At 44.2% G+C, this 15,201-nt stretch overlaps 1 protein-coding gene across 2 annotated transcripts in view; it reads left to right on the plus strand.

Moving 5' to 3' along the window:
- Positions 1-2,989: 2,989 nt before the first annotated feature.
- FAM98B (family with sequence similarity 98 member B) overlaps positions 2,990-15,201 on the plus strand; it is a 45,300-nt gene continuing 33,088 nt past the window's right edge. The window contains exons 1-4 of one of the 2 annotated variants that reach the window (XM_075927042.1): positions 2,990-3,126; positions 7,249-7,397; positions 10,367-10,501; positions 14,555-14,733. In XM_075927042.1, the coding sequence (XP_075783157.1) occupies positions 3,089-3,126; positions 7,249-7,397; positions 10,367-10,501; positions 14,555-14,733 (501 nt within the window). In that variant the 5' untranslated portion in view covers positions 2,990-3,088. The remainder of the gene's footprint in view (positions 3,127-7,248; positions 7,398-10,366; positions 10,502-14,554; positions 14,734-15,201) is intronic. The other variant, XM_075927041.1, reaches the window with a different exon arrangement.

Consider the following 15,201-nt stretch of genomic DNA (forward strand, 5'->3'; position numbering starts at 1 on the left):
AAGTAATTAACATCTTGTGAGTTTTTAAGCTAATGTCATGATTTTTGGAGGGTTGAATCATGATTTTTGGGAGTGAGGGGGAGGTGTATAATACCGCAACTAGATAGCAGTGCAGGGTCACTGTGCTCTAACTTCAGTTTCCAAATAGCTTCACTACGTATATAGTCCCATAAGGTACATTACTGAATGTTAATCTCAAGATTATTGAGGGCTCAATAATTGTGGTAAGGTCCTAGATCTGTCAGGAAAGGCACTCTTTGTGCCAGGTGCAGATGCTCTTGATCAAAGCTGTTCCCATTGTGTGATGAGCTACAGCGGTCTTCTCTACTGCCCTACATCAAACCACCTCCTCCTACCCACTTGCTTCTGTGCTTTGCCACCATCATCACTGCATATAGAGAGCTCCCTGGAGCCTAAGTAACTCCTAATGACTTCAAGGTATGTTTTCTCCATTCTTTGAAAAGATGAGGGACCTACCACACCCCAACAGTGAGCCATTGTGCTCTGGGACAGGCAGGAGTCCTATCATAACTAATCCCACATAGTTCTGGGTCAGGACCTGAAGTCAGCCTATGAGTAACAATAGAGCCCTTGTGGCCATCTAACCTGACATGCTGTGTGCCGCTCAGGAGTTTGCTACTGCAGTATGAACAGACGGTTTTACTTCCTCTTTCCCTTTGCCTCACAAAGAAAACTGGCTGGTGTCCTGCTTCAACTCCAAGCTGGAAGCCAACTTTTAGTTTTCATGTTGAGAGCATAACAACCACCATATTGGGTCAGACCAAAGGTCCATCTAGCCCAGCATCCTGTCTGCCAACAGTGGCCAATACCAGATGGCCCAGAAGGAGTGAACAGAACAGGGGATCTTCAAGCAATCCTTCTCCTATCACCCATTCCCAGCCTCTGTCAGAGGCTAGGGACACCATTCCTACCCATTCTGGCTAATAGCCATTGATGGATCTAACCACCATGAATCTATCTATTTCTTTCTTGAACCCTGTTGAATTCCTGGTCTTCACAATCTCCTCTGGCAATGAGTTTCAGAGGTTGTCTGTCTGAAGAAAAATTTCCTTTTGTTTGTTTTAAACCAGCTACCTGTTAATTTCATTGAGTGACCCCTAGATCTTATGTTATGGGAACAAGTAAATAACTTTTCCTTATTCTCTTTTTCCACACTAGTCATGATTTTACAAACTTCTATCATATCCCCCCTTAGTTTTCTCTTTTCTAAACTAAAACATTCCAGTCTTTCTATATAGGGGACCAGTTCCAAACCCCTTATCATTTTTGTTGTCCTTTTCTGAACCTTTTCCAATGCCAGATAAACTCACTTAATGAATATGAATGCACTTTGGGACAGGCAGGGAGGGGACTTTAGGCAGCTACAACTCAACTGGTATGACTGGATAATGGGTCACATATCCCAGAGCTAGCTATCCACAGCAGCAAATCTGCTGCTCGAATTAGACACCTACTGCAGGTATCCAAAGCCTACTAGAAACTGGGTGAGCAACAGGCAACAAATGATTTTGCACTGCCATCACTTAACCATGCCATATGTAAAAAAATCTATAAAAACCCGATCATGGCAGAAAAATGACCTGTGTCCCAACAAAATGGCAACAACTGAGTCCAGGACTATCCAGGAGTGATGGATCGGTCATACTGGTGAAAGCCAAGACATATTCAACAAAGGGTAAATACCAGGGAGGACTAGATAAACACCATAAACAATTTCATGGCCAAGAAGGCTGAAGTCCTGATGTGTGTTCATGTTTCAGACAGGACATCAGCTGCCAGGGGCAGTCTATGAAGGAAGCTCAAAGACCAGGTCAAAGCCATGGGCAGGTATGGGTGGAGGTGAAAAATAATGTTTTAAAAATACATGAGTGTCTTTGGCCTCCTTTGGCCTTAATGTACAACTCAGCCACTCTGCTATGAGCTAGAAAGTGTCTTACAAAAACCAGTCATAGATACTGTGGCCGGAGGTGGTCTGAGGTAGGGAGGTAAAGTCATTTAAAAATGTAACCGTGTAGCTGCTAAAAATCCTAACGGTTATACATGTGCTGCAGTATAAGCTTTATATTGCAGAGCTCACTGCCAAGGTGGCTCCCAGGAAGCAGGGCGGGCAGGGACTGATGGTGCCGTTCAGGGGCAGTCTTTACTGTGGGCTCTCTTATATTGCAGAGCCTGCAGCGATGCCTCCTAGGGAGCAGGGCTGGCCTGCAGGCCCTACTGGCTCTGCTCCCAGGGTAAAATTACACTGCAGAACCCACAGCGAAGCTGGCTCCCAGGAGCGGGGCCAGCAAGGGCCACTGCCCCTGCTCCCTGGGAAGCTTCGCTGCGGGTTCTGCAGTGTTCAGTGAAGGCTCCTTGGCTTGGGACAGGCAGCTTCTGCCAGCACCGCTCCCAGGGTGGCTTCACTGCCAAAGCAAAGCCGGCTCCCCAGGAGCAGGGCTGGCTGCACCATTCCCAGGGAGCGTGTAACCCACGGTGGGGAGAAAGGGGAGAGGGAGCAGGGCTGCTCCAGCCACGCAAGTAGGGTGCCAGGGCAGGGTGAGGCTTGGCCTGTGCTGGGCACGACACCAGCGGGACATCCCACTTTCCCAAATTGCCAATTGCTTCCTCTGGCCCTGCGGACGGAGCTGGGGAATGAGGAGGGAGGCAGCGCTGGCTCTCCTGGGCATTTCAGGCAGCGTGGCCAAGCCGCCTTCTACGAGGTCAGGCTTGAGAGCAGGGGCGGGGAAACCTTTCTTGGGCCAGGGGCCGATGACCACAGACAAATCAGCGAGGCCCAGGCTAGTCGATGCTGTGCGCGACCGGGAGAGCGGGGGAGGGGGGGAAGGAGCTGGAGCGCTCCAGCCCCGAGCCACAGAGGCGGGACCTAGACGAGCCTGCGCCCCCCGCCCCTCCTTTAGAATCGGCCCCTTCGGCCCGCGCGCCAGCCCCGGCGCGCGCAAGATGGAAGGCGGTGGGGCCTGCGTCAGCGAGCGGAGACGGGAGGACCCGGGGCCGAGCGGGGCGGGGCTTGGGAGCGGTGGGCCCAGGCCGCGGCGGGAGCACGAGAGCGCACGAGCAGGAGCTGAAAATGGAGAGCGACGTTCTGGACTCGCTGGAGGCCTTGGGGTGAGCGCGCGGGGCGGCCTCTCGCCGCCGTTCCCTGGGTGGCAGAGGCTCCCTGGGCCCCGCTTGCGGCGGGCGGGGAAGGGGATAAAGCCGGGTGCCCGCAGCTCCAGTGCAGCCCTGGCCCGCGCTGTGTCCTGGGCTCCGCAGCCTTGCGAGCAGCTCGGCCTCCCGGCGCTGCCGCGTGCGGCTGGGGCTGCTCCTGCGGGACCGGCCTGCCCCTTGCACCCAGAAATGCCCCCCGGGGACCTACACGGGGGGAGCGAGAGCGGGCAGAAGAGCAAACGGGGGGAGTAGCATCCCCCAGGGGATCCTTGGTTGTGGCCGACAGGCTGTGCTGGTTCTAAGGCTGGGAAGGACCAACCCTCTGGATGGGGCCCCGGGAGTGGGAGAAGGCGGCGCACAGACGCGAGGGGATTTTGTAAACCTCTATGGTAAGTGTGTGTGCGAAAGTGAGAGATGTGGGTAATTCATCTGTGTTTCCTGCTCGCTTTACTTTGCAAGGGGTGCAGGCGAGAGTGTTTAGTATGTGGCGCCTCTCTATAGGGACAATATAGAGTGTAGCTCATGATAAATGATTCCACTAAATGGCTGTTGGAAGGAAGACTGGTAGGCAGTAGGTGTTCTGCACTACAAATAGGGTATGTGTGTTTTTTCTCCAATGTATTTATTCAACATTGCCTTCCTTAAAGTATCGTAATAGAGATGTAGCCGTGTTAGTCTGGTCTTGCTGAAACAAAAAACAGGACTATGCAGCACTTTAAAGACTAACAAGATGGTTTATTAGGTGATGAGATTTTGTGGGCCAGACCCACTTTCTCAGATCAAATTGTGGAAGAAAATTGGCATGACCATATATACCAAAGGGATACAGTCAAAAAAAGTGAACACATATAAAATTGACAAATCAGATTTTAGAACAGGGAGGGGGTGAGGAGGGAGGTCAGTGTCTATGAGATAATGATATTAGGGGTGATAATTGGGGGAAGTTATCTTTGTAATGGGTAAGGTAGTTAGCATCTTAACAAAGAATTTATCTAGCTCTTTTTGAAACTTTGTTATAATCCTAGCCTTCACAGTCTCCTCTTGCAAGGAGTTCCACAGGTTGACTGTGTGCTGTGTGAAGAAGAACTTTCTTTTATTAGTTTTAAACCTGCTACCCATTAATTTCATTTGGTGTCCTCTAGTTCTTATATTATAGAAACAAGTAAATAACTTTTCTTTATTCACCCTCTCCACACCACTCATGATTTTATATACCTCTATCATATCCACCCTTAGTTTCCTCTTTTCTAAACTGAAAAGTCCCAGTCTCTTTAGCCTCTTCTCATATGGGACCCATTCCAAACCCCTAATCATTTTAGTTGCTCTTTTCTGAACCTTTTCTAATGCCAAAATATCTCTTCTGAGGTGAGGAGACCACATTCGTATGCAGTATTCAAGATATGGATGTGCTATACTTTTATATAGGGGCAGTAAGATATTCATCATCTTATTTTCTGTCCCTTTTTTAATAATTCCTAGCATCCTATTTGCTTTTTTGACTGCTGCTGCACACTGTGTGGATGTTTTCAGAGAACTATCCACGATAACTCCAAGATCTCTTTCCTGATTAGTTGTAGCTAAACTAGTCCCCATCATATTGTATGAAATGTACAAGAGCTGCCAGGGCTCTCATACTTTTCAATGGAGAGAGGCAGAGGGAACCACTGTGACTCTCCCTTTAAAATATATCCGCAGACAGCTCTTGTACATTTCAAAGGGAGAGGCACAGTGGGATAGCGAGCGCCCCAGTTATCAACAATTGAGTAGTTGATGGAGGTTCCATCGACTACTTGATTAGCTGATTAATCAAAATTTACCGTCCCTAGTATCTGGGTACTTATTATCAGCAATGGGCAACTTAGGCTAGTGAGTGAGCTGCATGAGTAGGGATGACTGCTTGATAATCCGATACGTATTTGCTTATCAGATAGTTGACATGCTAATCGACTAGTCGCTTCTCCCTCTCCTTGCTGCCTCTATCAAAAAGAGGCAGGAAAGGGGGGGAAGCAGAGGGGTTACTTCAAAGCGGCAGCGTCACATGGAGCTTAGGGTCTGCTGCCTTGAGATGCTGCATGCAGTGGGGGGCCAGCTGGGAATTCCCCAGCTGGCCCTGGTGCTGCACACAGTGTTTTAAAGTAGCGGTGCCGTGTTGAACCTGAGGTCAGCTGGGGACTCCCTTGCTGACCCCAGGCTCGATGTAGTGCTGCCGTTCTGAAACGCCATGTGGAGCCTGATGCTGGGTTCTCCTAAGCATTTTAAATGCCGTAGTGTTGCATGGAGCCCAGGGTCAGCTGGAGTCTCTAGCTGACCCCCGGCTCCAAGCAGTGCTGCTGCTTTGAAACACTGCAGGGAGCACAGGGCCAGCAGGGGACTGCTTGAGTCCCTGCTGGCCCTGTGCTCCCTGCAGCGATTTTGCCCAAGAGCTCTGGGGCTGTTGCTACACTTCAAAAGCGGAGGCACCCTTATCGACTGAGCAAATACAGGCAGTCCCCGGGTTACGTACAAGATAGGGACTGTAGGTTTGTTCTTAAGTTGAATTTGTATGTAAGTCGGAACTGGTACATATTGTAGGGGAAACTCTAGCCAAACATTTCTCCAGAGCTCAGTTTTATTCTCCCACACCTCACTTCCCTCAGTCCTTTATTCGCAAGCTGAGATGTCTGCTGAGAAAAGCCGCTCCGCGTCTCCCTGGTCTGCTGGGGCGGGGGCCACTAGCTTCGTGTCTCCCTGGTCTGCTGGGGGGAAGCAGCTAGTGCGGGGTTTGTAAGTAGGGATCCCCGTTTGTAAGTAGGGATCCGATGTAAGTCGGATCCATGTAACCCGGGGACTGTCTGTAGTTGATGCAAATTGCATTGAATATTCAGTTAGCCAGTGAATCTAAATTTAACATCCCTATGAATGAGAGTCCCTCCATCATCTCTGTAGGCCACAAGATTATCTGTCAAGATGGTCTCCTCGGATAGAATAGTTTTGATAACTGTGCTTGCATACCTAGAATTTGTAGAGTGTAGACTGAACCAGAGCAGCACTTGGAATGCAGAGAGATCGCATGGCCCTGACAGTCAGTGTTGCGTGTAGTCAGCACATATCTCACTTAACATGCCCTTGTTTTTACGTGCGTGGTTTTATAGTAATACCAGTGGGGGGGGGGGGGGGGGGGGAAGGCTTCTGGACAGAAACAAGTGAAATCTTGCAATCCTTCAGGTGGGCAACAGTAAACAAAATGTCTGACAGGCCACTCCTAGAATCTTGATGGGCTGCATGTGGTCCTTGGGCTGCAGGTTGCCCAGGACTGACCTATATGCTGTTAAGAGACCAAGCAAGAACTGAAGGAGAAATCTCTGCAGTGTGGCCTTTTACTCGGTACAGAAATTCATCAAGAGTGGAATTCCAGCGTAGAATGTGCCAATCCTGAAAAAGCCTAGGTCCTATGAGCTCTGCTGGGGAGAATTGATTTGAAGAAATGAAAATAAGGATGGGTTTACATCTAACTTTTAAAATTACAGCACAAATTCTTTGAACATTCCTCTATTGTACCTGAACCCCAAAGGTTGCAGCACCAAGAACCAGAAAGTGAAATATATTATGAGCAAAATGAAAGATTTTATTTCTATTTTCCAAGCTCAGGAAAATGCAAAATGTATTTAGGGCATAAATAACGAGAAGTACTTTTGATTTTCAAACTATTTCTTTGCTAGTAATTTGAAGTAAAACAGTTTTCTTTATAACTTTTTAAAAATTGTCTGTCAATTTAAATTGTCCTGATATCTGATATCTTTAGCGTATCCCAAATCTTAAATTAAAGTATAAATACACTAAATGATTTACATATTTGTGATTTATAAATGCGTGCTTCCTGCCTTGTCAGAAGATCAACATCAGTGCTGCATAATTTTTTTTTGTAGTGTTTGGTGTTTTAGGAAAACTTGTAAGAGATGTGTTCAGTGACTCCGAAAATTGTAATGGATTAATCTGATTTCTAACTACTGGGAAACAACTTAAATGAAAACAAATTTAAAATCTAGGTGCTGTATTTGTCAGACTGTTTTTATACTGATATTTTCCCTCCCCCCGGTTCAGGTATAAAGGTCCTCTGTTAGAGGAAGAAGTGCTCAGCAAAGCAATAGAAAATGGATTATCTTCACCTGAATTTTCTGAGCTTTGTATTTGGTTAAGTTCCCAAATAAAATCAGTGTGTGATCTGGAAGAAAGCATCACTTCAACAGCTGGTATTTCCACAGTATTTGAACTTTAATTTATTGAAATAATGTAATGTAATCTTTGCTTAAGACTGTTCAATATCTAATTTATATTTTGTTTAATGTTGTAATCTCAAAGAAATCTCAAAGAAAAAATATTGATGCTTAGGAGTAAGATAATTATAGTAAAGAAGAAACATAAGCATAAAACTCATATGTTGGTGTGTTCTTTTTTGTTTAAAATTTCTTAATTCTTAATTCTTTTCTTAATTTCTTAATATAAAAAGGCATTTACATACATCATACATATGATTGCATACTTTATATTTTTTTAATGAAATTTAAAAAAAAGGTACATGTACCTCATTTAGTTACGTTTTCCCTTTGTAAGTTCTTTGTGAAAATATCCTACAATAGTACACTCATAGATGTTAAGGCCACAAGGGAACATCGTGATCTAGATGTCTGACCTCATGCATGTTGCAAACCAGAAACCTCTTTCTTCCATTCCTGTGATAGCGTTGTAATCTCTGGCCAAGTAACTGAAGACCTCAAATCATGAGAATCCTCCACTATAGAGAATCCACCATTTATGCTAGTTTAAATGTGCAAGTGATGCCTTTCCCATGATGCAGAGAGAGGTGGAAAATCCATGAGATCTCTGCTAATCCATCCTGGGGAAAATTTCTTTTGACTCCAGATAAGGCTGTCAGTTGCGCCTCCTCTCCCCTGGCCTCTCAATAAGTGGACAAAACCCACCAGCTTGTTAGCAAAGAATTTCCTGTGGTAACACAGAGCCCTCCTCATACATAGAGTGCTCCATGGTCTATTTTAGGTATTTGCTATTAACAATTGCAGACTAGCTACATGCCACACATGATACGACCCTGCATAAACTTACCATGCTCGGTCTAAAAGTTATTTAGGTTTTTTAATCACCACTGCCTCCCTTGGAAGGCTGTTCCAGAACTTAATTGTTCTGATTATTAGAAACTTCTATCTAATTTGAAGCTTACAATTATTGATGACCAGTTTATATCCATTTGTTCTTTTCAGCACTGACACTTAAATAATTCTTCCTGATCTCCTGGTATTTATTCTTTTGATGTATTCATAAAGAGCAATCATATCTCCCATCAGCCTTCTTTTGGTTAGGCCAGTGGTTTTCAAACATTTTTTCATTTGCAGACTCCTAAAAAAATTTCAAATGGAGATGTAGACCCCTTTGGAAATTTTAGAGTCTGTGGACCACAGGTTGAAAATCACTGGGTTGGGCTTAACAACCCAAGATTTGTCTCCTCTCATAAGGTAGGGTGTGTAGTGGTTTTTGTTTTTTGTTTTTGTCCCCCCCCCCCCCCCCTCCATCTTTCTGACCTTGCTGGTAGTTCTTCTTTGCACCTATGATCTTAGTTTTTCTCCTCCACTCACTTCCCAGATAAGTCCTCAGCTTATAGCAAAAATTTCTGTAGTTAGTTTGACAAGTACAGGCAGTCCCTGACTTACGATGATCCGACTTATGTGGGATCCGCACTTACGAACGGGGCTTTTCTCGCCCCGGAGCTCGCGGGTGGCGGGACAGCCCAGAGTGCAGCGGTCCCGCCACCGCGTCCTCTGGGGTGGGAAAAGCTGCTCCGGGTCTCCCTGCTGTGCTGGGGGGAAGTCCCCCCCCCAGCACAGCAGGGAGACCTGAGAAAAGCCGCACAGGCGGCGGGACCCCGCTGCCCGTGCGGCTTTGCTCTTTGCCCCAGAGCAAAGCCACACAGGCGCCGGGGTCCCCCGCCTCTGCGGCTTTGCTCCTGTGCACAGCAGGGAGACAGGAGCAAAGCCGCAGAGGCGGGGGACCCCGCCGCCTGTGCGGCTTTGCTCGGGTCTCCCTGCTGTGCTGGGGGGACTCCCCTCCCTCCCCCCCCCACCAGCACAGCAGGGAGACAGGAGCAAAGCCGCAGAGGCGGCGGTACCTCTGCGCCTCCACGGCTTTGCTCGGGTCTCCCTGGTCTGCTGGCGGGGGAGGGGGCTTTTGTTGTGGGATGCCTGGGGTAGAGCAGCTGGGGTAGAGCAGCTGCGGGACACCTGGGGTGCTACCGGGTTGGTCCTGCGGGGACCTACCGGGCAGTGCCCCAGCTGTTCTGTCCCAGGAGTCCAGATTCAGCTGCTGTTGAAACTGATCAGCGGCTGATTCCAGGAAGCCGGGGGCAGAGCAACTCTGCCTAGGACTTCCTGTAGTCAGCTGCTGATCAGTTTCAGCAGCGGCTGAATCTGGAGCCAGTTCCGACTTACATACAAATTCAACTTAAGAACAAACCTACAGTCCCTATCTTGTATGTAACCCGGGGACTGCCTGTATCAGAAGGGTAGCCGAATCTGAATCTGCATAAACAATGAGAAGTCCTGTGGCACCTTATAGACTAACAGATTTATTGGAGCATAAGCTTTCATGGGCAAAGACCCACTTTGTCAGATGTATCTGGCAAAACATATATATGTGTGAAACTAACACACATATAAGGTTATGAGCTTTTGTGGTAAAATCTACTTCACCAGATGAGTTGGAGAGGAAATTAGAGAATCTAGGGTATGTATAACAGCAAAAACAGTTACTTGTCATTGTAGGACCAATGGTAATGAAGATAATTGTCAGGCTAGATGTGTTCCATTCATAGGGTTTGCTGTGGAGATGTGAATATCAAAAGCAGGGGAAATAGCCAGTTTCAGCTGATTGCACTGGTTCCTTATGGGATCATTATAACCTTCTCTGCTAATTTCAAAATATATGGGTCTTATTGCTTCTTGTAATTTAAAATAAATGCTTATTTATGTGTAGTACTCAGTTTTTAATTTTAAGATATCAGAATGTCCTATAAGATTAGTAGCTGTTAAAAGTTTGTGTATACCACAAACTAATACATTATGTTTAAACTTGTAATTATAATTTTTTTTAAGTTTGTGCTTAAATAAAGAAGCTATATTTTTCAGTGATCTTTTTTTCTTCTTTCTTTAAGGTGGGGAAGATGTTGAAAGCTTCCAGCTTGAGATTAGTGGTTTTTTAAAAGAAATGGCTTGTCCTTATTCAACACTTGTGTCTGGAGACATTAAAGACAGGTTAAAAAAGAAAGAGGATTGTCTTAAACTCCTGTGTAAGTTCAATAGTTTTCCCTCTTGCAATAATATTTTTTTTGTTAAACTCTTTGTCCTCTTATTTAATTGTTTGCATTTCTCATCTCTAACATCATGGAATGTAAACTACGTTTTTAGTTGCTTATCTCCCACTGTCTTCAATGTTTTGTTTCTTTTGCCTCATATTTGTCTTTACAGTTATATTTGGAAGCCCTTGATTTCTACAAGTATAACTCAATATGAATTTTGTGCGATAATAAAGAATACCCAATAGGCTTTGCAGTGCAAGTGGCATAGAAAATCCTAGTTGTTCTTTAACATCAGTGATGCATCCCATTCTGAGTGTCATAATACACTGTTTTCTGGTTGCTAATTATGACACACAAAGATTTGTTAAGAACTTTAACTTTGCATTGTTAAGTGCTCAAAAGTTAGAAAATACTCTCCTAAATTTTGCTTGTGCATCTGTATGTGAGTGCTTTAGGTGAGATTAGCAGCTAAAATCTCTGAAGATTCCCTCAGCTTTGAGCATGCTGCAGCCATTGTTTCTTTGTGTGACCAGACTTTATATGTGCCATCCCAACAGAATATTTGTCCTTGCTCCAGTGTGAGGTACAAGGGAGAAGCTGGACTTTTCCCTATAACAGTTGCTTTGGGTTAGGGTAGGGGTGGGGAACCTAAGGCCCAGGGATCGGACGCAGTTGTAAGTTTGTCTGTGTCTGGCCCCCGAGGCTTGGCATTGGGTGTCCGTGCTGGTGTTCCAGCCCACCTTCTGCTGCTCTCTTCGTGGGGCTGGTGCACACAAAATCTATTAGCCTGGGCTGTTCCCAGGCCCTGATGTATGATGAGGATGTGGTGAATGTCTCTTTCCTCGCGGAAGACCATGTCAGCAAGAGTGTGAGGTTCTTCACCCATGGGTTAGGGTATGGCTGTGGAATTGAGAGTAGGGAGTGTGTCTCGTGTGTGCATGCTGACTTCTCTGTTGGAGCAATAAGCTGCCTGACTCAAATGTAAAGGGGATAAGAGCTGGACCTGGGGTACATTGGAATAAGGAGCCTGAGGAGATGGGCTGGAGCTGTGGAGGAGAGGAGGCTGGGACTGGCTGGACAAGGAGACTGGCACTGGATATGTGTGTGGAGCGGAAGCTGGAACTGGTTGAACATAGGTCCTAGTCTAAATCCCTAACTTGTAACTTTCGTGGGTAGACCAGGTCTGAGGTTGCAAAGCCAAGTGCTCAGAAGTTAGAAAATGCTAGAATCAAGCTTGTCTGTCAACCTTAATTCATGCCATATGGATTATGATCGTCTTTAATCACATGATCACATAGGCAGTCTCAGTTTTGGTCTTGCATGACTTTTGAACCCATCTTAAAAAGTTTCAGCCTAGAGAGTTAAAGTTTGGCAAACCTTTTTATAAGCAACTGAAAACGGAGTCTTATGAAGTGTTAGGAAATCCTAATGGGTGGCCCTCCCAGTTCCATATATAAGGGCAATATTTTGAGGATTTTTATAGGAAATATAACTCTTCTGACAAATCTGAAAAACTTACAATTTGAGCCTCTCTAGTCGGGCACTCTCTGGTTCAGCAAGATCTGTAATCTGTCATGATTTTAGTTACTGGAAGCCCATTTATCAAGAGTGTGGCCAAGTTTCCCATGGTGTCATAGTATCTTTACATAAACACCAGTTCTGGCTCTGAGTGTTGAGGTGTTAGAAGACATTTAGGTATAAGTTAGAGCTAAGAGCTCAGTAAGTAGTGGAAGCAAACTATTCCGCTGAGTAGGAAAGATGGAAAAAGTATGGCAAGAGACCACCTTGGCTTAACCAGGGGATCTTACATGATCTAAAACCAAAAAGGAGTCACATAAAAAGTGAAACTGGTTCAAATTAGAAAGGATGAATATAAGCAAACAACACAAGTATGTAGGGGTAAGATTAGAAAGGCGAGGCACAAAATGAGCTCTGTCTAGCTAGAGATATAAAGAGTAATGTGAAAACATTCTACAAATATATTTGTAGAACACCAAGGACAAGATAGACCCATTGCTCAGTAAAGAGGAAAAAACAGTAACCAGAAACTTGGAAGTGGCAGAGGTGCTTAACGACTTCTTCTTGGTGAAAACTGAAACCAAGATGGATGGTGACTGGATGCCTAACCTAGTCAATGCTAGTAGAAATGGGATGGGTTTAGAAGTTAAAAATTACTTAGTTACATTTAATCAGGCCCTGAAGACATCTATCCTAGAATACTCAAGAAGCTGATGGAGGAGGAGGAGGATAGCCTTTAGTTAGGATAGCTTATGGATAGCCTATCATTTTTCAAAAAGCATGGAAGTCAGGAGAGATTGTAGAATTCTGGAAAAGGGCAAATATAGTGCCCATCTATAAAAAGGGAAATAAAAACAACCCAGGAAACTGCAGACCAATGAGTTTAACTTCTGTGCCTGGAAAGATAATGGAGTGAATAATTAGATATTCATCTGCAAACATCTAGGAGATAATAAGGTGATAGATAACAGCATGGATTTGTAAAGAATAAATCATGTCAAACCAATCTAATAGCTTTCTTTGATAGGAAGTTTTGTGGATAAGGGGGAAGTGGTGGTTTTGGTATACTGTAGACTTTAGTGAAGCATTTGATACAGTCTCACACGACCTTATCAATAAACGGAAGCGGTACAACCTAGATGGGGCTATTATGAGGTGAGTGACTGCATAAGTGGCTGGATAACCATTCTCAGAGAGTAGTTATTAATGGTTCACAGTAACTCTGGAAAGGTATAACAGATGGAATTCTGCAGGGGTCTGTTTTGGTACTGGTTCTGTTCATTATCTTGATCAGTGATTTAGATATTGGCATAGAGAGTACACTTATTACGTTTGCAGATGATACCAAGCTGGGAAGGGTTGCAAGTATGTTGAAGGATCGGGTCATAATTCAAAATGGTCTGTGGTAAATAGGTTTAAGTTTAATAAGTACAAATGCAAAGTACTCCACTTAGGAAGGAACAATCACTTTCACACATATAAAATGGGAAGTGACTGTCTAGGAAGGAGTACTGCAGAAAGGGATGTAGTGGACCACAAGCTAAATGTGAGTGAAAAGTGTGACAATGTTGGGGGGGAAAAATGCAAACATGATTCTGGAATGCATTAACAAGAGTGTTGTGAGCAAGCCGTGAGAAGTCATTCTTCTGCTCTACTCTGCACTGATTAGACCTCAATTGGAGTAATGTGTCCAATCCTGGGCCCTACATTTCAAACAAAAATTATTAAAGGTCTAGAAAACATGAGCTATGAGGGAAGGCTGAAGGAATTGGGTTTGTTTAGTTTAGAATAGAGAAGACAGAGAGGGGACCCGATGATAGCAGTTTTCAAGTACCTAAATGGGTGTTACATGGAGGAGGAAGAAACTTGACCTCTGATGATGGGACAAGAAGCAGTGGGATTCTACTGTAGCAGGGGAGGTGTGGATTGGATATTAGAAAAACTTCCTATCAGTGTGGTTGAACACTGGAATAAAGTACCGAGGGAGGTTGTGGAATCTCCATCTTTAGAGATAAGCATGTTAGATAGACATTTATCAGGGATGATGTAGTTGATGCTTGGCCCTGCTGTGAGGACAAGGGACTGCATTTGATGACCTCTCAAGGACCCTTCCAGTTTTAGTACTCTATGATCCCATAAAGTGTTGGTAAAACGGCTAGACAATATTGACCTCCTGTGGTTTGGCAAATACTCTGGTTCTGTGCCTGTCATGTCCCATGGGTGCCAGACTACAGAGGTTCAACCTTTATAAGAAAACCCCATATTAGAAACAGAATTATATTGGTGAATTTGTTGGGAAGGTAGCAAACATCTTCCCAAAAAACTGAGTAACAATTACACGTGTATAACTCTTTCTAATGTGTTTGTATAAAGTAGTAGCTCTTGGCATTTTTTATTAAATTTGCAGAATTTTGCCTATTTATTTTCTATTATGTTTTGCATGTGTGTTTTATTTACTGTTAGACTAAAAAGATACAAATATTCAAGATGTCTTAAAGATGCTATGATGACACTTTTTCTCTCTAGTATTTTTAAGTACAGAGCTTCAAGCTTTACAGATATTGCACAGCAAGCAACTTAAAAGTTCTCATTTGGAAAAGAATAATGAAATGTATCAGGAAGTACAAACTATTTGTGACTCGCTGGGCCTATCAAAGTCATCATCTTCTGATAGTCCTCTTTTGTTAAGCAATGTGGAATCAAAGGTACAGAATTTTTAACCTTAAAATATTCTTTTGCTGCATGTCTTTAATTGTTAGAACCAGCATTTTAGTGCATTAAAATCTGGTCCAACTAGGCAAAGGTATTTATTTTGAAAACTATGTTTGACCCTGTCTAAACCACATATGTGTTACACTAACCTATTTCAGTTACTATGTTAAATATGTATGCTACACTCAGGATGAGATGTACATTGTACTTTATACTTTTTAGTATTTACCTTGTCCCATAAATCTAAAGTCATGTACTACTTTTCCTGCTAAACAGTGCCAATCATTTTAAGTAGTAATGGAAAAAAATTGTTAGATGTACCTAACTACCAGTTGTTCGATAATTTATCTGAATAAGCAGTGATTCGAATACACATGCATTTGAATGTATGATCATATTAAACAACCACTTTTATGTCTTGGTTTGTAAATATTCACAAGTACTTTGTGAATGCCGTTCTG

The sequence above is a fragment of the Pelodiscus sinensis genome, chromosome 4 (genome assembly GCF_049634645.1).
Source record: "Pelodiscus sinensis isolate JC-2024 chromosome 4, ASM4963464v1, whole genome shotgun sequence".
Lineage (NCBI taxonomy): Eukaryota > Metazoa > Chordata > Testudines > Trionychidae > Pelodiscus > Pelodiscus sinensis.